Source organism: Lathamus discolor, chromosome 4, assembly GCF_037157495.1.
Source record: "Lathamus discolor isolate bLatDis1 chromosome 4, bLatDis1.hap1, whole genome shotgun sequence".
Lineage (NCBI taxonomy): Eukaryota > Metazoa > Chordata > Aves > Psittaciformes > Psittacidae > Lathamus > Lathamus discolor.
Window position 1 is genome coordinate 110154426 of NC_088887.1, and position 24074 is coordinate 110178499.

Below are 24074 nucleotides of genomic sequence, written 5' to 3' on the forward strand. Positions count from 1 at the left end.
GTAACAGAATAAAACCCTGCTTTTTCCCTTAGCTGTTGTATTAGAAAGAGCTGCCAACAGACACCAAATAAATCAAACCTGCATAATATATTTTTTAACCATTACAAGAAATCAGCTAACCAATGGTGTTTGTACACCATCGTATTAGTTCTTTCAGTTTCTGAGGCTTAAAAACTAATACAGCAGCTGCTGAAATCACTCTCATCAAGAACACATCTTTCTCTTCTGTCCACAGAAGCTCTCAGCATGCAGCGATCCCAAAGATATAAATATTATTCTTCAGTAACTAAATACATGCAAGACTGTTCTTTCCACAGTGTAGCCAAACTGCTCTCGTGTTTCAGTGAACAAAAGCAGAAAAAGCATCTTTTCCTGCAAAGCAAACAGCAATCTATGCCAGTTCCACTCAATTTTTTGAACAGTGAAATATCTAGGGGAAAAAAAAAAAAAAGAAAAATGACATCCTGACAGAAATTCTACAAATACAAACCTGTATAATCATTTTTACTTCTGCTCCGGTCAGGTAATAGGATAGACATTCACATGCTGTTGCGGTCCACTGCGTGCTTCCATCTGTTGGTCTAACAAATTATAATCTGTTAGTACATGAGAAATTGGCATCTCCTGAGCTTAACCACAAAGCCTTCCCTTAACTGAGATCTGCATTTTTTGTGTTTTTAACTACTTGAAATGTCATGGAAAAGATGACAATCTCTGTTACAGTCAACAGTAAAAAGAAATGGTTACTCATCTCTGGATCTATCTGACAGGAAGAACTGAAAAAACACAATCCCAAAACTTCAAAATGAGGATTGTGAGTTCCAGAAGTATACCTGCTTTAATAGAAGGAAAATCCATACTTCACCTATAAATTAGGCTTTTTATAGTCAGTCAGGGGATGGGTATTACAAACATAGTTAGTTTTCCTTCACAGTACAGAAGGCACACAAACTAACTCATGGGAGAATATCCCAGTTCCCTTTTCTATAGTCTAAGAAAGTCCTGTACGTTTTCATGAGATCTGATTAATCTCAAATTCTGAGCCAAGGAAAAAAGCATTCAGTGAAACAAGAAAAATCTTTACCACTGCCCCAGGGTTTTATAATTAATCCTATGAATACTCTATTTGTAGCATGACTTCTGCTTTACTGGTATGTAGCATAACACTTAGAAAAAAACCCCCAGCCTTTTATAAAATTAATCACAGCCACCATCTTATTTCTTCTTTATCCAAAAACCAAACTACTTAGATTATCTCAGATAATCAGCGCTAACACAGGAAAATATGAAGTTATGTCATTCTTTGTTTCTAATACTGATACTCAGTATAAGAGAAAAGCTACCTTATATCTGCCAAGGAACATTCAATTGCTAATGTCCTAATTATCTTCATACTTTCCTCAAGTTTTCTTAGGCAGTGGATATTGACTGTTTTTTCAGCTCCAGAATCGTAAAGCATTACCTGTTTCAGACAAGAAACACAATGAAACAGAAAAAAGCCCCTCTTAGAGCTATCTGCAACAATGGTAAATCGAAGCATGGCTTAACAGGTAAACAAAATTCAAAGATTACCAGCGTTCAATGAATGGCCTTTACACCGAAGTTCTTCATCGCACAACACAAATAACCACCACAGTGTACTGAGAGGACAAAACACACAAATGTGCTCAAATGACAACTTTACAGAGGCTCTTACTTGAATAAGAAAATTTATTTTCCTGTGCTTCACTTATGCACAGTTGATATCTGTAGACCTAGGAACACTGAAAGAGCTTCCCTCCACCAACTGCTTTTTAGTCTGACACGGTTCAATAGCTCTTTGAGGGCTCTTGGCCTTAAAAAGCAGATGATGCAAAGCAGAAGTATAAAAAGTCCCATTTCTGCTTCCTACATTTGAGGCAAGTAGTTGTGATCTGCTCCTGAAATGCCTCTTCTGATGCTCCTTTTTCTTTTCAAAAGAGTGCAACAAAATGCATGTTTAAAGCAGCACTGTGTGAAAAGTTACTGTGGAAAGTGTTAAACCTAAGTGCACAGTGCATCACCATCTGTTTGGGGCCCAAGCAACAGCCTGACTACATGTGTTCCTGTAGTGGTGCACTCAGTGCAACTGGCTCCATCTTCTAGCAAGTATCATGAAGTTTGAATTAATGTGACAACCCTCAGGTTTATACAGCTTCTGGAATCTAAGCTAAACTGTTAGGCTACAGCATGGGAATCTGTGCCATGCTTCAAAGTGTAGTGTAAACATACATAAAGTCAACCTCATGAGCCTTCCTCAGCTCTCAGGTTCTCTGCTAAAGGCATGAGAGAGTACCTTATTTGCAGCAACATACAACGTAACTTAAATTCTTGGTAAAAGCAAAAGGCTCTGAGAAAATATTAACAAATAAGTGAGAAGTAAATATCTGACATTATTTTAATCAATGAATGGTTACAAACTTTAGAAATACAAGTTTGAACCCTGTTATGATAGAAGGTTTACCTCTGCACTTGTTTCAGAGACAATCCTGCTTATTTGACCTCTTTGCCACTGTTTCAAATCATGTACATAAACAGCACAGTGCATTCCACTTTCCCACTTCAGGACTTGGGGCTGGAATTCTTTGTAGATGGCAGACATTTTCTCCTGTAAACTAACATTCAAAAAACCTGTTTTTCTAGCGGTATAATTTTATCCAGTGAATAAGAGGTTTATTTAGTTAATCACTGTTCAACTAGCATACAGTGAAGTTTTATTAACTGTTTAGTATTTTACTGTAGTTTTTCTTCATGACGTTAGAAAAACATGAAATGGAGCTTCGAAACACATAGTCTGATTAAAATTCTGTAAAGCTATCATGTTTTCTTAAACAACAGATTTAATCTGAGTGATCCTTACTGTTCTATATAGCACTATTTGAAAGATGCACTATTTTCTCTCAACAGCTTGAAAAGTATCATGACACTAAATAAGTGTCATGACAAATTCAATGGGACTTTGGGTAGCTACAAGCAAGAAAGTAGAAAGATGAAACAAATGAGAAGACGCAGGAAGTAAGCAATTTGCACTAAGCAATGACATTTCCATTTGACTATCTTCAAACACTATTATCTAAATGTTACCTAAATATTTACTAAAGGAAGGCTGATACACTATGTCTAGAAATTGCCTTCAAACTTTTCTAGCAACATATAAGAATTGTGTGGAAAGAAATACTTGACTGGAATTCTATGACTTAGGATACCAGTATTATTTAACAAGATTTTTAATGAAGGAATGGGGAGGAGAAGAGAAAGCAGAGAGACTTAATTATTTTGGACAGTGCTGCATTTATCAGGCCCCAATACTTACTACATTTAAGCTGATTTGAAATACAAGTCAGATCATGTACTTAATTTGAAATCACAAATATTTAATAAACCACAACATAGTGCCCATCTGTCTTTTGTTCCTATACTGTGCTCAATTAAGCCATATAAAGTCAACAGCATTTAAGAGTACCCAGTACCAAATGCAACCCTAATCAATTTGTTCTAGCTATACTTCAACAGTTTGTAATTTGAATGCCTTGAGGAAAGTTCTTTGAGTTTCAGTACCTTTTCAGTATACGTTCTGATGACAGCCATTGTATAAAAATTTTACTAGGAGACACAACATGACTAATTCTCACTTGTAGCTGTTTATTACAAAGTAATCTGAGATCTGCTTCATCCATGGATTCCATGTCTATAGGATTTAAGGCTTCTAAGGTTTTAGGAATTTCTTCTATAGGAACATTCCATATTTTATTAGGCCCTACAGCAGTACTTTCAACATACCTGTAAAAAACATAAAGTACTTAGAATGGAAAGTTTAAACACATTTTAAACAAAGTGGAAAAAGAGCTCAATAATCCCACTTCAACATGATAGGAATCATTCAACATTAAGAGGGCTGAACGAAGAGTAACTCAGAAAAGCAGACCCCCTTCCCCTGGGAAAAGACAAAATCAGTTCTAAATACTATTTCTGAAACATTCATGGTAGTAACATTTTTATTCTTTTTCAGAAGGTATCCTTGCAGATTCTATTAGATGAAAGCACTATGCAATATGGCCTGTCAGCAGAAAAGCAAGCCTCACACATATGGGCTGCTGAACATTAACATCTGTGCCTGGCTTAAAAGAATTACTAATATGCTTCTGGAAAGCAGTGTTGCCTCTAAGTAAAAGCTGCAACTTTCAGCTTCTGTGATGTGTAAATACTTCTTTCAGAAATAAAGAATATTAACTTTAGTGAAACACAGAACTGTTGGAACAAGTCCAGAGGATGGGCACAAAGATTATCAGGGGGCTAGAGCACCTCCCATATGAAGACAGGCTGAGGAAGTTTGGGCTGTTCAGCCCTGGAGAAGGCAAGGCTGCGTGGAGACCTAATAGCAGCTTTCCAGTATCTGAAGGGGGCCTATAAGGATGCTGGGGAGAGACTCTTCATTAGGGACTGCAGTGATAGGACAAGGGTTAATGGGTTTAAACTTGAACAGGAGAAGTTCAGATTAGATGTAAGGAAGAAGTTCTTTACTGTGAGGGTGATGAGGCACTGGAACATATGCGAATGCTCCAACCCTGAAGTATTCAAGGCCAGGCTGGAGAGAGCCTTGAACTACCTGGTCAACTAAAAGGCATCCCTGCCCACAGGAGGAGGTTGGAACTAGATGATCTTAAGGTCCTTTCCAACCCAAACCATTTTATGATTTTATGATTTACCTCTCTAGCATTCCCTGAGAAAACAAATGCAATGCACCCTGGTCTAACAGCTGAGTACTGAACGAAGCATAGTTGTGGTATTATCTTGATGAAAACATGTTAAATTGTGTGAACTGGACAGAATAAATCCCAGCAGCAACCAGGAGTTGGCTGGTACGTATTTTGAGACACAGCCCAGCTTAGTACAAGTCTCTGTGAATTGTGACAACCAGAGATGCAAGAGACTGCAGTATGCAAAAGCACCTGTTTATGCAGAAGAACTGGTTTCTTGTAAAAATCAACGACTAAAGGAAACAGCAAGCCTCAGTTTAACTGCTGGCCATTTCTGGGCCTCTGGAAGAAACTCTTTCCAGTTTTTGGAGATCTACCACCTGTCTTTTCCTTCCATGAAGGAAACAAACTGCTCTGCCAGAGAGAAAATTCCACAGTGCCAAAGTATTGAATCATCCACTACATACTGCTACAAAATTATTTATGCGAACCTTCCTGATACAGGTATTTGGGAAGTGCTGGTTAAAACAGCTAACTCGTAGAACCAGGAAAGAAATGAACACCATAACTTGTAAAAACACACATCTTGCCAACAACTAGTCTGAACTATGAAAACGACAGAGGTGATCAGCTAGAGAGAGCTCTTCCAAGTGGAACACATTACATGTCTTACTACCACCCCTCTAGTAAGTCCAGCATAGCATTATCACTGCAGATATATCAGAAAAAATTAATTAATTTAGAATAAACTTCAGACTCCAAGGTTTCTTCCTGGAATTCTGTTTGGACTACTTTCTATCCCAATGCAAGCGTAAGGTTACTGACATTTGCTTGTCAGCAAGTCAGCCTCAATGGAGCATTGTGCCCTCCTGCTCGTATTGTCTTGTACTAGTTTACTTTGTTACTTAAGTTTGCACTTGTTTGCAGACCACAAGCAGACATCTAAGTATAGTCGCAACACAACAGAATACCCTAGTGACAGTAACAAAACAATTCAACATTTTAGTGTAAATAAAGCTGCTTAACTTTACAAAAATCTTAGTTAAAATTAAAAGCAGTAAAAGAAAACTTATTAGGATTTAGTAGTATTTCTGGCTAAGAAATGAAAATGCACGTATTTGCCTCCCCCTGAAAAAAGCAAATTCAGGGATTCCCTTCTGGAATAAACCATTTCTATTTAACAATTTTTTTACTTTTCTTAGTATTCAAAAATAATGAATGAAAGCAAATTTATTGATTTTCATGAATACAACCCATGAGTTATCTTTTTAAAAAGCCAACAAATTAAATGCAGCAGTGCTATCTGCTTATCAGTCTCATCTCCCCCAGCAGGCTTCCCAACAATTCTGCCTGTTGCTGTCATAGCTGATTATAGAGAGTACTTGTTTTCTAGTAGCAGACCTTCCAAAGAGGTGACTTACCTCAGGCGCAAGTTAAACACACAAAAGTGCTATTTCTTGTCTTACTACAAGTGAATGGGAACCTTAACGATAAGCAGTTCAGGAAGATCTGGCATTTAAGTACACTGCAAATACGATACAAACATTTAATCTCCAATTTTTTAATCAATTATGATTTCAATACATTATGTTCGGCAAGATTTAGTTTGAGAATTCAACTATGCCAAACTGCAGAGTTATGCTCTGTAACATGTCAGTTGATGAATGTGATCTGTAATGAATTTATCACAAATGTGCTAAATTCCAGGCACTGGGGTGACATACTAAAGCGAGTAATTTTGTTACACAAATTCAGTATTTCCAAATACTTTCAGTTATGCACAGTGTATTTACCCAGGTATGTTGGATGCTAGGTCTTCTTTAACTAGCTGGCAGTTAATACTAAATCTTCTTCCATGAACAGCAGAGGAGTAAAAAAGTTCAACAGATAAGATGTTGTTATGTAAAATTTCTGTGAATGAATAATATAATTAGTGCTGATCAATGACAATAAAAAGACGATTTATGGTTTTGAAGGCATGGCAAGTGCTACTAAAGGACAGAATTTTTAAGATTACATTTAATTTATAAAAGAATTGTTTCTGAGCATCAACAATATGTAGTGGCTTAGCTTGCCCTGTATTTGCAAGATTAAGTTAAAGTACACCAATAATATGGTTTCCAAACCACCATTCTACAGGCACTGAAAAATAACTAGCTGCATATTAACAATAAATGGTCTTGCATTGAGAAAAACCCTGCTAAGGCATATATGTGTCATCTGAAATCCCCTCCTTGCTATGTTTCTGAGCAGCAGTGATCACACTCCCAGCTACCAATATTTAAGAAGAGTCAAGGATAGCTAGTGCTTTTGGAAACAAGCCCATCTTGATAACCAGGATACTTTTATCACTTAATGCTGGTGTGGACTGTTAAGAGATGACATAAAACTGACAAAAGCTCTGTTTATCTGTCATGTCTCTTCCAATTAGTTCATGTTCAGATATTCTCACTCCAGGCTACCTGTTGCAAGTATGAACATAAGCATTTCAAGTAAATACTGTTTAAAAGTCCATGTTTCTGCATTTGAGCCGTTTTAATAATAAATGAATACACACTGGATAACTTACCAACAACTGAACACACTGTAAGTTTATCTTCAATCACTTCTTCAAATCTTTCCTTGGCTTCTCTGCTCCACTCATTTGCCCCTTTATAAGGCTCAATGTAAGCCAGCCTGCACCTAATTGCCTAAAGAGTAACTCAAATTATGTATCTACCATCACATACCAAGACCATCTCACTACAGCCAAATCACAGCCTTTGCTTTGCACTCATGCAGGACAAGACAGCATAACAAGGTTCTACATTACCAATGCTCAGTTGCAGATGACAACCCCGGTCACCTGAGCACGAACCTCAAATTCAGATACATTCTTGCTGAAATAGAAAGGCCTTACTTCTCCTTGCCTCCCTTTATGGTTAGGCATAGAACTGGTGCAGAGATCAGCAAAGATTACTGCAGAGAGTGACAAAGAAAGCCTTCATCCTGCTTTGCTTATGATGCAATAATCTTGACTGGAGCATCTAATATCAACATCATTAAACCATAGTAGAAGTCTGAACCACTAAACACAAAGACACCATAGTTCCTATATCAGAAAATTCCTGCCAGATTTTTGAGGTGTTAATTATGAAACATAAAAAAGCAAAAGAGACACAAAGGAAGCCAGATGAGATGAAGCACTTTGACCAGAATTTTTGTTTAGCATTTTTATTGAAAACTATGCTAGCTACACTATGACTTAATTTTAAATTAATTGTGAATATCATTGTTTCTTCCTTCTTGTTTATTGCACTGAAGGAGGGTAACACAGATGAGGGAAAAAAAAGAGAGAAAATAAGGACAACAGAAATACGAATGTTTTGTGCAGATATTCTTAGGCCACATGTAGTCAAATATGAAAATAAGATTGACAGGTTAAATAACCATTAAAAGGAAGAGCTGTGGATGACAAAACCAACACCACATTAAGCACTGCTTATGCCAGGCTTGGCCAAGATTTTTGCACCATCAAGATCCATTAAAATGCCTGCAACCTGTGTTAATGGGCTGAAGAAAGTCCAACTTCTCTTATGACTGCCTAATTCAAATCTCTTAAACAACTTAGATTTAAGGCAACATTCTTTAGCCCCTTCTTTATGTTCAAAGTGAAGAGGCCTAGTAGCATGTGCTCAAGAGCTGACAAACTCTTAGCAGATTTTTCTGAGGACTTGTATTTGGTTAATAACAAGCAATCATTTGGAATAATGGAATTAACATAGCAAAAATCCCACACCCTTATTCAATCCATTAGCTGCCCTGCTCTGAAGCATTAAGACCCTGCAAAAGCAAGAACATTCTGCCATTTTCAGAATGTTTCCTCTTCCTTGCTGTCAAAAAAGGCTCAATTATTTTGGCTGAAACTTTCTCTAGTTATTGCTCAAAATATAAACAATTAAATAATATTTTCAGCAGATACTGGCCAGCCTTAGATACAACCATCACTACTTCTCCTGCCAACAACAGGTTAAATCCCCTCTATAAAATATAGGAAGTTTTAAAGTTTAGTATAATTATGATTGGTAACCAGAACCAACAAATAAACAGCTGAAGAAAAACAATTGTTTCCTACTGAAGTGCTTTTTTTATTTGACAGAATACTTTGCAACTGCCTTCCCCACTAATTTTTTCTCCTTGTCAAGAGGGAAACTCCTACCATACCTAAAGTTAGGAAAACACCAAACTATAAGTGCCATAAACCAAACAAAAACATTTTGTGCTTTTGTTTTGTTTTTAAGACCATCAGTAGATTATCATTTGAAAGTGAAAAAATGTAAAAATTACTTTGGCTTTTTGGAGTAAAAGAAGGTATCTGAATTAAGCACGCACACACAATGTATATATATACATACCCCCCCACCACAAGCTAACATTAGATATCATTTAAAGCTGAATTATATAATGTGCACCCAAACCATGTTAGATCAGTTACATCATAAACCCATATGAAAAGGAACTTGCTTAACCTTTTATTTACTTCAGAGTGTTAACAATCCTCTCCTTCCCCTTTCATGCATTGAGATTTTATTAATTCCAAGTATTTAATCTGGGCAAGCACTAACTTACCTTCTCTGGAAAGCTCAGAAACTCCTTTTTTACTCTACGTATGTCTTTACGAGTTAAGTTAGCAACATTGCCATAGTCAACATACTTCACCGTAACTTCTTTATGACTTGGCAGCCCTTCAAGGAAAACAACTCAAGTTATTAAACGAAAAAATGGAGTACCTGATGCAGATTAAAGCACCAGAATTTCAGAGTAAAAATCCACATTTACACCATATAATTGTAAAACATCACATTTTCACATGTTCTATAACCCAATTAAAAAACTATATCCTTTAAGACCCAGCTCTTTTGGGTTCCTGAAATGACAGCTGGCGCTTTGAAGCCCCCTTTTAATGACTGTATGAGACACCGGCACACTAAATACAGGCATGCTACACTGCCCATACAGGCAACAGAGAGGTCAGCACAAGTACATTCCCCCTCCTGTTCGAAATTACTATGGAGAATTATTAACCTGCATTAGTTACAATAGAGGTTGGCTATAATAGATAAACCTATAGTTTAAATTAGATGAAACAATTATATAAAGAATTTCAATAATACATAGAAAATTAAGTATACTGCTTCTCATTTGGAAAAAAAGTATGTATAAAACACTCCATTAACAGCAAAAGAATATAACATGAATTATTACTACTGACTTTATGTATTTACCTAGTAGTCTATGAATGCCTAATAAAAACAACAGCTGTTTGCCACTATTTATATCCAGCGTGTGACTCTGATCTAGTACCACATCTGATTTTGCAACCTAGCATTAGAGTGAAAGGATCAGTACTTCACCAATAATCTGTGCTCTGTACCAATTCCCATCTTCCTGTTTTGCAACACAGGCTTGTCCTTCAACTGGGCAGGCAATTTGCATGTTTTTCCCATAGTCATGTTTATATACCTCCTGAATTTTCTTTGAAAAATGTAAAAAATCTGGACTCTCTCTCTAAAATAAGAAAAACAAAACATACATAGATACCAGATGTTGTGTTTTGGGTTTTTTTGTTCGTTAAGGGTATCTGCTCTTTTAAGGGACACTTTTCCTAGTAGTGTACTTTCTAGTCTTTCCCCCAGATTAAACAGTGGTTATGAATATGTGAATTAAAAAGCCTAAGAAACATTGAATATTGCCTTGTTCAATCACCACCGTGAACAGCAGAACACTACATACCCATATAGGAATTAACTATGTAACATAAGACAAATGGTAACTTCCTGGAATTTTAAGAATTCATGCAAATAATCTAGGATTAATTAGGATTGTAGGAATTAATCTTATATTAATTCTACGAATCCAAAAACTGGTAACAAGTGAAAGAAGTTAATGGAAATTGTGGCTTATTTAATGTGGAGTACAAGTAACTCAACATTAAAATATTCATTCAGGATTCTACTTAAATAGACCTTGCTTCTAAACTTACCAACCGGAGATAGAAATCACTGGGACTATTAATGTGACAAACTATGACACAGATGCCTTCGCTTTCTTGTGGAAGCTTTGGTGGACTGTACTTCAAGATAGCATTATTTTCTAAATGATTGGGAAGCTGAGATCTATACCTTAGGTAAAAAAAAAAAAATTACATTCTGAATAAATTATGTCAGAGCTAGCTGAGAAGGAACCTTTTTACATTCAAATGTCAAGTTTCTCATAAGAAAAACCCCGCAAAATGGTCTTATAAAAATAGCTTTATGTTTGTATGAGTAGCTCCAACTTTCCATCTCACAGCTGGTGCAGCCAATTCTTTGTAATGCTTCTTCCCTCACACAAAACTTACGAAGAATGCTGTGAGTAAAATGCTCAAATCCACTAGCAAAACACTTTTAGATTTCCTTTACCTCACTTATGAGAAAAAGCAATTACCTGAGGAATACAGACACAGTAAAAAAAAAAAAATCACCTCTCACTGTTCTCACCACCATAACTAGTTACCCTCAAATATAAACTAAGACCTTTCTTTGTGTGCAGCAAAGCAAACAATAAATTCCTACAGATTTGCATGCTGTACCCCTGTATCCAAAACACTCATGCTGTTCTCCATCTCCTGCCTCTTCCACCATCCCCTCCAAAGCAGCTCTCCTCTGTCCTTACACCCTACAGCTGTTTCTATTTGCTGTGCTACCTTCATCACATCACATGGCCGGTTCTGATGTGGTGACTAACCTGCCACTGCCATCCATCCAAATCAAACATATACAAGGCTGATTTGTTTTTCTGTCCATGGCAGACAGTAAGGGCTTCTCCTTTTACCCCACCCCCCATTATTCAAACTTGTACAGAAATTTAAATGTTATCATTTTCTAAAATAAGGTTCGTTACCTAAATAAAGCCCTGACTAGTGCACAAGATTATACCACAGTGCTTACTAGTGCAGGTGAAGAAAGGAAATCAAGTCTTGTTGAAGATTAATACATTAATATATCAGACACTCAAAACCAACTTGCCTGGTAAACTTCACAAGTAATATGCTGTTATAATTTATGGCATAAAAGTATAAACTAAAGAAAAATACATACCTTGCCAAATCTAAAAAAACTAATGCATCCTTGAGAGACAATGGCATGTTATTGCATATGTTATTAAATGGAGGTTTTTTCAAATCCACAATGAGAACACCATCCTCTTCTCTAAATATGATCATTAAAACTGTTTTGTTATTTACCATTCCTAAAAATGTTGTGTTTGCTTTCTCTCCCCAACCTTCACTCTGTGTTAGGAAGAAATAAAAAGTTACTGAAGATGTCAGAGAATGTTAGAAGAAAAAAATACAAAGAGAAAAATAAAAATACACAAGAAAGAGAGCACAGACATGTGAGCAGATGAAATACTGAACACAGTTAAGACTGTCTAGTCCATAGCCCGGGCAACACTAAATGCTGTTCTTGCATAATGGATTTGTAAGGTTTTTTAACTCTACAGAACTTAATCAGATCAAAAGGGTGCAGTTTTCATCACATTTCTTTTAAAGTTCCGGTATTTCATCCCCTCTGATTGTTCTGATAGATAAAACAGAATTGCCATAGGCTGTTTAATGTCACACTTGCATTTCTGCTCTCCCAGTTTGTTTCAAAATCTATTCTTATCTTTTTGTGTCTTTCTACAAATGTGTAAAAGTTTGATCAATTAACAAATTCCTCCTCTCCACAATATCCTCCCCTTGACATTTAATCTTGAGAATTAACCTTGAGAAAGCCTGCCTGAATTTATTTCTTTTAGATCAAATTAATACACTTCTCACTTGGTACTGCAAATCTGTGCTTTTTAGGTGCAACGGCACAGAGAAGGAAGGATTTTTACCTACACTTGTAAAAACTGCTTCTGATCCTTCCTATTTAAAGCTATTTCAGACATCATCAGACTGGTAAAGAAAACCCACAAAACCAACCAGCAGTCACAAATGCACAGCTGCTTTGGACTTAATTAATTCCCATGTGAATGTGGCAAAAATAAAGAGAGCCTAATAGATAAGTGAATACTGAAGAAAACAATGCTGTAAAATGTCACTTTTCTAAGGCAATAAAGGCTGACAGTACTTTATTTGTTGCTATACTGAAAGAAAACAAGTAACTTCTCAGTAGTGGCAAAAAAAAAAAGTTACAAAGGACAATCCCTGAAAAGATTCCCTTAAAAAATCTGAAGCCATTTCTTCTGTTTGGATGTTTTTTAAAAGTTACTAGTTACCTAAAGTTATCAGTCAGCCATGAAATACCAGTTCTTTGTTTTTAAATTTGACAAGAGAACATGTCTAGAGTTAGAGCAGTGAGATTTAAGCCTGATGTATTTGTAAACCCAAAGGCTTTTAAAGACAGACTGCTATAAGCTCCTTTCCTTTCCAATGGAAGTATGCAACCCATCTTTTTTTACAAGAGATTATTTAACTACTTCTTTTAAATAAAATATACCCTGTACTCTTGAATTTCCTTCTGTTTATACTGGAACACGATCAATGTACACTATGTATTTAAGTTCTTCAGTATAAATCTTAGGAGAAAGAAAAAATATCCTGAAATAGTACAAACAGCTTTTACTTACTGCATTTTTGGGAACAACATCCTTCAGTGAACACCGTACTGCTAACGGAGGAACAGCTGCAAGTTCTGCCTCAATATTCTCATCAGGCTTTCTTATAAACAATCTAATGTCATCTGTTTCAATAGTTTGGAGAGTAGCAGGTTTAGGCCTTTCAGCAGGGACATATCTATTGTCAAAGGGAATAGAAGCAGTGCTAGCTTGAAAGGAAAAAAAAAAAAAACCAAAAAAACCCCAAAAAAAACCCCAAAAAGCACCCAAAAAAGCAAAACCCATAGCCCAACAACAAAACCCACACCAAACCAAACCCCAGACTTAAAACAGAAGTCATTATTACAGTAACTGGCATGATGTCATGTCATTGAAACAAAATTAGAGAGTCTCAACAAAATGCCTTTTTTTTTTTTAAACACTGAAGACTCAGGTTCTCTTTTTCAATGCAAGTCTAAGTTAAATATTTTAACGTGTGAAGGCTTGTACAGTTGTGTACTTACATACATCGCCACATTCCTGTGGGAAATGTGTGTACAGAATGTTAGTGTCATTTGGATATCTGATTATCTGCCTGTATGAAGCTGATGGCGGACTTGTAAGTTATGATCCTCCTGATTAACAGTCAAGGGCAACAACTGCAGATGAGAAACTTTCTCTGTAAACATACCCTGAGAAAATCAAAACTATAGAACTCCCAAAATCAAGCAGGAATACTTCCAGCAGTGCAATATCACAAACTTTGCATCTTACTGGACCACAAGGCTCCCTCTCATTTTCACTTTTTAGGGGAATTAGATCAGTGATGGTTCCACGGCACCACATCCCAGTTTCCTTACTCTTAATAAAAGCTCTAGCACCTACACAGAAGCACATAAAAGAAAACAGACAGACAAAATTCAGTATGTGAAGATATGTCATACTGGAACTATTATTACAGTTCTGCATAATGTTCCATTCTTGCCCCTCTTCCACAGATGGAATAAATGGGCTACTGCTAAAATAAACACACAAAACATGTTAGAAACATTATCTTGATAGCCACCAGAAGTTTTCTCCCCACATTCATTTACACAGTATCTGTAAAGCTAGGAGGTGTTTGCCTTGTATTAAGAAGTAATTTCTGTGAAACTCTGTGTACCTCTTAGTAATGGTGAAAACCCACTGAAGTTCAGAGCTATCACATACTTCCTATCAGGTTTCTAAACACCTTCTAGAAGCGAGTAAGAGTCAACATGTGGGCTAGAAGAGAATTTTAATGATTTAGCAATATATTACTGTCTTTGATTTTTACTTTGAGAATAGTTTCTACCCAGTTAGTGAACTTCAAGGGGATGTTGCTTGCATGAGAGAAACCTAATTTACTGAAGTAAGGAAATAACCCCCCCCATGACAAGAGGGTTTGAACAAGATAATGTTTAGGAACCCTTCCAATCCAAACCATTTTACGATTCTAACGTAGCCCTTGAGAAATTAGTAATTTACCTAGTTCCAAAATATCTGAAGGTAAGATAGATGAACTCTCACAGTAGTTTTTCAGTTTCTTCTCCAAAACCCCTGCTTCTCTCTTCTGTGAGTATCTCTGAACATAGAAGTGGCATGGATTTATAACATGGGTTACAAACACTAGTTCTGTCAAACCTGAGTAAGACAGAAAACAGATAATTGAACACTCCAAGTGACTCCAACAGATATTACTAGACATGAGATTAGGTTTATGTTGCATTAATCATGATAACATTAGCTCAAATAGCTCTTAATCTGACAAGTTTGCTCACAGTTACTTCAAACTAGGTATCATGCCTGTTTTCTGGCTACATCTGCTTTTTAAAACTACCTCCCTTATGCTACACTGCCAAAAAAAACAATCTGCAAGCAGGCTGCCACTGCTTGTGAAGTGGTAGCCTGAATTTTAAGTAGGAAATTTAGAGTTCACATTCCCTCTATTCAACAGAGAAATAAGAAGCTTCTAGAAAGCAAATTCGAGAGATTAAGACACATTTAAGAACAGGTATGCCAGGCACTTTTGTACAGTTATTCAGTGTAACTCATGAACACCTAAAGCTAGCCAAGAGACAACCCTGAATAAAAAACAACTCAGTACTTCTTACTAAGCATCCAAATCCTTTGTACTGCAGGCACCTCCCTTAATTTTGGATCTAAAATGCAGGTTTCTCATTCTACTCACCCAAGCTGCTGAATAGGTCAGATGGTTTTAGAAGCCCTGCAATGCAATTCCTACAAGAGTATTCTACATCACAAAACCTCCTGCAAAGAGTGGATAGCATAATCTAGATCCAATGCCATCTTCATGACTGATCAGGGCACATCAGACAGATTTGTTGCATTCTAAAGCTCTGCCATCTCTCTGCCCATCTCTTGAGCTACAGCTAACTGTGGGCAGAAGATGGTACAAAGAACCTGGCATCTGAAACATTCTGACCACGTACACACGACTGTGCTTGCAGGTTCAGGAAATGCAGTGTCCAGAACAGATGCAAGATTACTCTTCAGCATTTCCAGTGGAAAATACGGTATCTCAGTAAAATGTCTGAACGACTTGAAAGCTTTCACCTACAGGTACAGTAACTCTTCTGGACCACTCCTGGTCACCATCTCCAATGATGTGATGACTCAGCTAGTGTAAGTAGACCCAGAAAAGCATGTACTGACAGGCACTTCACTAGATCAAGCAGAGGCTGACACCTTCAGCCAAAAAAAAGTGTCAGGAACTAGGCAAGTTCTGGATCACTGAAGGCTTTTAAGCTGTTTGAGCATGTTCTTTAAACTAAATGCAAACAAAAAACACCCCAACAAACCACAGCTGCCCAAAAAGGATTTGAAAATTTTATCAAATATTTATTATGTCTGATAAGAACCCTACTACCAGGACAGAATGAAAAACTCATATCAAACTTCAAATTATGCTTCCCATAATCAAAAAAAAGCCAATACTGCACACAATATGTATTTTAGCATATTACTGATAAAACCAATCAGGTAACTCTGTGATCGTTTAATCTCTTAAAATACATGTGAGAAATTGTCTAACTGAAATGTCTGGTAAGGTTCAAACATCACACAACCATGATAGCTGTGAGGTGTTTCTTCACGTTTGTTCTTTGATGTCTAATACAGGGTGAGCACATACCACATTCACTTCAGTATGGGCACTGGGAGAATTTCTCAGCTAACACCTTATTTCCAAAGAATTTGTTATGGACTTAAACTGTTCAACTTCTCTAACACTGTCAAGCAAATCCCACTAAAAGAAGCCAGTGAATTCTCAAGTTATCAGACCAGAAACTGTCACAGGAAAAGCATATTTGCATGACTCTTGAGGTTAAAAAACCCAACCAACAAACAAATAATAATAATAAAAAGCAGTTTATCTTTTTTCTTCACTACAACTATTTTGTCCTAGATTAAGGCACATCTTTTCCCAGCTGTTCTTCTATGTCAACTTCTTAGGTCAGTTTCTTCTTCCCCAATACTGCAACCTCTACTCTTCCACTTTCATTACTATTTACACTCAACAATCAGCAAAGCTTGGAGCACCACATGAACTGTGCCTGCAGAATTTTTCAATGCAATAACTTATTTCCTCAGTTTCTCTGGTTCACTCATAATTCAGAAAACCAAACAGATGAAGGCAGAACAAGACAACAGTTCAAAATTCAGCACATGAACTACCAAACTAAGAAATGGGTCCCACTGTTCACAGCTGGCACTGCTATCATTATGTCAAGTATCTGCCAGGTATTGAGAAGCACTGCAGTGTTGAGTTCCTCAAAGTTGCTTGGTACTTCCTGTACTGCATCTTCCAACTAACTGGTTTCATAGTAAACCTTAAGACAGTATTGTCTTTACATGAGCAAGGAAAGCAGATCAGGGAGTGCTTTGCAGAGGAAAACTGCTTGTGCAGTTGTACAGCATTTGTACAGCAAGCACCTCCCAGACTAGTTTTAACTGTAACGAAATCACGTACTCAAACTCTGCTCTTACATGTGAGCAAATGCATGCTAACTAGGGATGGTCAGATCTGCTTCCTAGTACATTCTTGATTGCAACTAGAATGCTAATGTATGCGCCCAACTCTTCAACAAATTCCAGTATCTGCTCTCACTACTTAGATGATGGGCCCCTTCTATTAAACTAAACCATATACCAGACAGGAAAGCTACTAACCAGCTTTGTGCTGAAAAGGCATTTCTTTCTCAAAGAGTTTCTTCCTCTGTTCATCAGCATGACATTCTGTGGGAAATGCTGTTTATTATTTTAGAAAAAAGGCACAATGCACTTAATACATAGGTAGTAATGCAGCAAATACAGTAAAGAGACATTGCATGTATTGTAAGGATACTCCAACAGCAAAAATTCTATCTGATGTGACTGAACAGATCTGAACAGATACACACACAGTGACTATGCGCATGTGGCCAGCCCGCATGCTAATTCCCAGATTACAGAACCACCATTAAAAGTTTTAGATTCAAGACATACAAAACTCTTACAATACTGCAGTTTGAAGGAATTTTGTTCCAGTAAGAGGTTTGTGAAGTCCACTGGGATTCCGAAATACACTGGTTTAGACCACTGTGCCCAGGCTCTGAAATTTACTTCACTCTGATCACAGATGTATGTTACCACAATTACTCTCACCACCCCTACCCTCTTTCTCAAGCAGTACTAACAATACACATTTTCTAGGTACGTTGTGAACACAGAATGCTCTGAAGTTAAGCATCTTAATTATACTGTGAGACATATCTATCTATTCCTCTCCATGCCATTATCTCACTGGCATTTCCATATTCCAATTTGTTCCTAATGCCTTTAGCCCTATCCCTGAGCACCTCCTGGGCACCAGCTTAGTAGGCTCTGCTAGACTCGCTCCAATGTAACAGTGATTTTCAGTACTGCAGGGTCCAAAACTGGGCACAGTACTCCACTACTCACAACAGTCTAGCAGAGAGAAGAATCACTTCCTGGACCTGCTAGCTACATTCTTACTCATACAGTCCAGGCAATATCTGACAAACTGAAGAAGCGATGTTATTGACAGTTCAAGTAGAACAACGCCCTGGGAGAAGATTCAGGAAGCCAAAGAACTGCAGAAAAGCATTCTCCAGCCAGTGTCAGAAACTCTGAGATGGACTGTAATAATTAAGAGTCAAAGAGAATCATCCAGGCAAGCACAGAAATGTGACCCTTCTTTCAGCAAACTCGTGAGAGAGTTTTCACTAAGCTAAGCTGAAAGAGGACAAAAAAGAAATTCTGCTAATTCAAAGGATAAAGTGAAACACAGGCACCATTAAAGAATTCATACAAGCCAAGTATAACTACAAACACACAACATCATATAAAAGCACATAAATAACATCAGGCTTAGGAATGGAACACAATGCATCCAGTATTAAAAACTTACTTTCCAGGTCATCTTCAAATATTTCTTCTATTATGACATCAGGGCTGGATGGAGTCTTGGGTAGAGCAGGAATACTCTGCTCGTGTATCATAGGAAGTATTTCTTCTACTTGAGTATTTCCCACTTTGTGAACACAGAGTTTATTTGCAAGAGCCCTTATTTTACTTTTTCTGTTACATGTTGGAAAAATATTCTGTACAGAGGACTGACTATCACAGTCTCGTATTTCTTCGTCATCAAGGATACGAGTGTGTTGTCCATTACCTTCACTGTTTTGGGGAAAACATTTATTTGGAGACAAATTAGTAAAATCCACTTTGTTTTACCAAAAGCATGTAAGTCAAAGCAGAAGTTTTATTAAGAATGCATCACTATGTTAAGAAAACACCTCATAAATGCTAGCTGAAATCAACTGTGTTGAATATTTGAATACCAAGACAACAAAACTAGTAATATGATTCTGAAACCTAAGGATTATAGAATCATAGAACAGCTAGGCTTGGAAAGGACCTCAAGATCATCTAGTTCCAACCCCCGTGCCTTGGGCAGGGATGCCTCACACTAAACTATCCCACACAATGAGTCAATCTTGGGCACAACTCAATACCCCTGCTTAAATAATCAGAGAACACAGGCACAAATACAAACTATTTGCAAGAAATGTTAATGTGACAGATAGTTCACATTAAAACCAAAAGGGATGTCAGGTGCTTTTGTGTAGTTACTCTTCACTGTAATCTACAGGACTTTCAAATATTACAGTATGCAAATAAGCCTTTTTTAACATAACCAGTGCTAACAATAGCCCTAACTGGAACTCTATCCTAGTTTCTCAAGTTCTAGTTTCTTTAAAGACTCCAGGAAAAAATAAAGGGACTGATAATTGTAATTTTTAAATGACAGCTTAAGAATTTTTTTTTGTGATTTGACAAAATCAGTATCTAGATTGTGAAGTGGAAAGACTGTAAATCTCAGTATTTTGTTTATTTTAGAGAGCTATTTACACTGACATGAAGTAATTTTCATATGCTGAAATGATAAGCATCTCTAGTACATGTAGCATGAACATACAGACAGGGCGCTCAGGGACACGGTTTAGTGGTGGACTTGGTAGTGTTATGTTTATGGTTGGACTCAATGATCTTTAAGGTCTTTTCCAAACTAAACAATTCTATGATTGTACCATTCAATGCCAGCCAAAGCTGAAAAGCATACAGCATAACAAGATTTTGATAAGTGATGCAGTGAAATGCGGTTGGGTGAAACACAAGTAAAACTTGTCAGAACTGAAACACTGAGTTAAGTGGAATGCTGAAAAAGAAAAGCAACTGAAGTTTTGCCTTGTTTCATTGCATTCCCAGAAACCCATAAGCATATACAGATTTTTGTTTTAATCGCCAACAAATATTTAACCGCCACAAGAACAGAAAAATTACTGTATATAAATTATTAAAAGCATACTTACTGCCCTGCTGTTCCCCATTCAATCCTGCCCAATTTTTTAAACAAAGATGTAATCTCATCAGTGTTCAGGAAGAATCTTGAGAGAAGAAACATTACAGAAGATGAAATGAATACCTAAATCACTCAGTTTTCGATGTATGGCATTTTTCAGCACACTATTAATGGAGAGGTAAAATAACAGATAAATTACCTACTTAATTTTAGTTTTTCACTCCTATTAACAACAGATTTAGTTGCCCATTTACCATCACATTCATATTCACAACACTCTTGCCTTTGCTTTCTCTCAAATGCAGAGTACTCCAACATTCACTTACTGAGTTTTCACACCTACACTCAGTTAAGCTCAATAAAGAGTTAACTGAAGTCCAAAATGTATGTTATTGTTCTACTTACTGTTACACTAATAAACAGCTATTTCATTGATGAAAGTATGCTTGAGGCTAACAGACTTTTTAGGCTATCAGAACTTTAAGTGTAAAATTCTTAGTTTTGCTGTCCAGTTAGAACAAGCAATTTATGAAAACTGAAGTGTAAGTAGTCCCAAAAGAAGCACTTAAGTCTTTCCTGAAGGTGAGAAACAGATGTGTAAAAAAAAAAAATTAAAAAAAATAAACAAGCCATTATTGCCCCAATTTATTTCTACTTATAAGGGAAAGAAGTGGAAGCTTAAAAGTGGTAGAAATATGTCAAGAATTTTATAAATGCATATATACGTTTACATAGAAGAAAACCACATGTGCTTTTTCCCCAGTGCCTCAGATGAGGGCTACTCCATATTGTTAGTGATGAGTTTATGTTCATCTGAACTAGCAGTTTTTCAGTAAAAGTAAGTGAAGCAGTTTGATTTCTGCAGCTTAACTGTTACACTAACAGTTTCTCTAATTGAGATAACCAGTACATCCATTTACCTCCCAGTTTACCTCCTGTTCCAGTTATTTACCTTGGAGATATTTTTTCCTTCAAGCTATTCACTATTGAGAGCTCACCCTCGACTGGCAACTTTAAATTATAAATAACCTGAAATTAAGAAGTACAATCTTAGCTTCTATTATACAAAAAGCACATTATACAGGCACCTATTATCAACAACATAACAAACCCAGAGTTTAACATCTTTAATTTTACAGAAAAACCCCAAGAGTTTCCTCATTAACAGCCAGTAGCCAGGTCTCAATTAGTGTGAGGTGTCCCTGCCCATGGGAGGGGGGTTGGACCTAGATGATCTTAAGGTCCTTTCCAACCCTAACTATTCTATGATTCTACATCTTCTTACATTGCTAAGACCTAACAGCTAACAATTTTGTAATGTTAGCATGTAAGTAGAAGTCAGATTTTCCTTTTGTATGAAAAGCTGCTGAGAAGGTGATTTTAAGTAAGAAGGTAGTGGTGTCCTCTTAAGTAAGAGGACAGTGGTGGGTGCCAGCTCCCAAAAGTCAAACTGGGCAAGACAGAGGAAAAATGGCAGAAAAAAGGAGGGATTAAACTTCTTTTCTGGGTCAGATGAGAAACACTATGTTTCTTCATATGCAATGTGACAACCAGATACAGGGAACAGAACAACCTAAAAACCACCCTACTTCAAAAAATTACAAGCCCAGTTTCTCATTATCTTTCTCAACACAAAGACTACAAAGGCTGCAAATGAAATAACTGGGTAGCAACTTCAGAAAAAAAAATGAAGCTAATTCATATACACCTCATTTTAAATATTAAAATGTGCAACTCATTGCCACTGCATAGGAATACATACATATAATGCAAACATGTACACACACAGGCACACTGCCACAAGCATTATCAAGACATTCAAAGAAGTGTTACACAAGCTCATACAGAATGAGGCAATGTTTATTTAGTGTAAGGAACCTGATGTATCCTACCAATTATAAAATCCTTATCCTTCAGCTTCCTGTGCTCACTGAATACTTCTTCCTCTAAGCACCTTTTCCTTTCATCAGAGACAGGAGACTTCACAGGATGGACCTTTGGTCTGATACAGCATGTGAGGTAGTGTGGGTTTCTATGGGCAGCAGGTATTATGGGGGTGAAGAACAGAGAAGCAAAGGCCTGGGATCAAGAGGATCAGGACAGTGTGGCTATTAATTCTGGAGTAATTCAGCGAGAAGGCTGGAAAGCCCTGGAACAGGAAAGGCTCGAAAGACTCCTAAAGTGATAAGAACAGTGCCCTTTCACTGATCAGTATCATGCCACAGTTTTCCTGTCCTTCCTCCCACTCCATTTGCTGTTTCAGACAGCAAACTCTTCAAGGCAGGGACCATCTCTTTTATTGCATATCAGTCACCAGACCCTAATTTGTGACTAAGACTAAATATAAACTCTGCATGTGTGTGTGCAGAGGTGGGGTAAGAACACACTAAGTACTGAAGTCAGCTAAGTTGCAAGATGCATCACAGAACTGTTCAATCCAAACTTGAATATATTCATTAAATTTTTTTCACAGTGCAAGAATGTAACTACCTGAGCAAGATCGCAATAGGTTCTTACAGAAGGTGTAACTTTCAACTCCTTTGCAATCCTAACAACACTAATCAAGCACTTTTTCTTCTCTCCAATGACTTCCTTAGCTTTTGCAATACCAGCACTGTAGCTGTTGACACGCTTCACTAATTCTGCACATAATTTCTTTTTCCTGTATTAAAAAGATGATTTTTCAGAATTTAATATACCCTCAGCTGTATGAACTTCACCTGAACAAACAATTGCCAGTTATAGCACAATACAAAGTGGATACGTCTCACACAGAAATACAATTTTTGTCAAACCATGAAAAGTGGAAAGTATGGAAAACTTGAAATTCAGACGAGCCACAGAAGTTAAGAATTCACAGTGAAAAGCCAATTGGAGAAACATTTCTGGCTTTATTCAACATTTAAGCACTCTTACATCCAAGCCTCCTGATACTTTATTGGAAACAGCTAGCTTTTACAATTCAGTTATGATGATACCAAACCCAACTCTCAAGAGGCTTTTCTGTAATCATAAGCTTTGACACCCCTCTACCCCTTAAATCTTCAGTTTTGAAATGAAGAAATGAAGGGTCACAAGGCTTCTATCAGCTTTAAAATTTGCTGAAAGTAAAAAAAAAAAAAAGATTCTTGCTGATACCCCACCAGATCAAAACTGCCCAAAACCGAGCCATTTTGGAAAACCAACATCATCAAGACAAAGTTATTTTCGGTTTTTTAAAGAGCAGAGGCTGCATAAGCTAGTTTTTTTCTAGCCATGCAAACCAGCTACAAGATTCCATTATGGAAGGGCAAAAATACTGCGCAAAATTAGACAGGTGTTACGACATACCCCTATGAGGAATACAATTTTATTTAGAAATCTTTTATTTGAACTAGAAACAACTTCTTGATAAAAGTAACTGACCACTCCATCCTACAAACCAGATTACTACACTACCTTGAGAGCAGAGAAGCAGTAAGTTCATCAAATTTTCTATCTGCAGTTTCTGCAACTTTGTCTCCATCCTGCTTCACTTTCAGTTCCAAATATTTCAGCATCTGTTTTGTTCAGTATCAAATAAACATGCATTTATTATTTTTTTTTAATTCAGAAGAGAAGCAATGAAGAGTAAGACAGTGATCAATACTCTCAGCAGAAAGAGTACCAAGACACCAAACCATGTAAGACACTTAGGAGTGTCACTTAAACCGAATATAGCTCATTCATCCCGTTCCTCATCCGTTTGCAGTCTGAAGCCTCATGTCAACTGAAGTCCTTAGATCTATGAGGCAAGAAACCATAGATCTTGAGCCTCCTGCCTCACTTGCACTACCTGACATTCTAATACAGCACCATACACAGATAGGACACTA

The 24074-nt window shown here is 36.9% G+C and overlaps 1 protein-coding gene across 5 annotated transcripts in view; it reads right to left on the bottom strand.

Moving 5' to 3' along the window:
- RNF17 (ring finger protein 17) overlaps nucleotides 1-24074 on the bottom strand; it is a 48154-nt gene that overhangs the window by 16143 nt on the left and 7937 nt on the right. For 4 of the 5 annotated variants that reach the window (XM_065678616.1, XM_065678615.1, XM_065678617.1 and 1 more), the window contains exons 8-26: nucleotides 23659-23759; nucleotides 22711-22882; nucleotides 21173-21249; nucleotides 20231-20305; nucleotides 18766-19034; nucleotides 17526-17591; nucleotides 14823-14978; nucleotides 14008-14197; nucleotides 13350-13515; nucleotides 11834-12024; nucleotides 10738-10876; nucleotides 10109-10262; nucleotides 9324-9439; nucleotides 7285-7405; nucleotides 6509-6626; nucleotides 3577-3798; nucleotides 2483-2633; nucleotides 1344-1462; nucleotides 491-581 (exon numbers count right to left, since the gene is read on the bottom strand). In XM_065678616.1, coding sequence (XP_065534688.1) covers nucleotides 491-581; nucleotides 1344-1462; nucleotides 2483-2633; nucleotides 3577-3798; nucleotides 6509-6626; nucleotides 7285-7405; nucleotides 9324-9439; nucleotides 10109-10262; nucleotides 10738-10876; nucleotides 11834-12024; nucleotides 13350-13515; nucleotides 14008-14197; nucleotides 14823-14978; nucleotides 17526-17591; nucleotides 18766-19034; nucleotides 20231-20305; nucleotides 21173-21249; nucleotides 22711-22882; nucleotides 23659-23759 — 2694 coding nt within the window. The remainder of the gene's footprint in view (nucleotides 1-490; nucleotides 582-1343; nucleotides 1463-2482; nucleotides 2634-3576; nucleotides 3799-6508; nucleotides 6627-7284; nucleotides 7406-9323; nucleotides 9440-10108; nucleotides 10263-10737; nucleotides 10877-11833; nucleotides 12025-13349; nucleotides 13516-14007; nucleotides 14198-14822; nucleotides 14979-17525; nucleotides 17592-18765; nucleotides 19035-20230; nucleotides 20306-21172; nucleotides 21250-22710; nucleotides 22883-23658; nucleotides 23760-24074) is intronic. The other variant, XM_065678618.1, reaches the window with a different exon arrangement.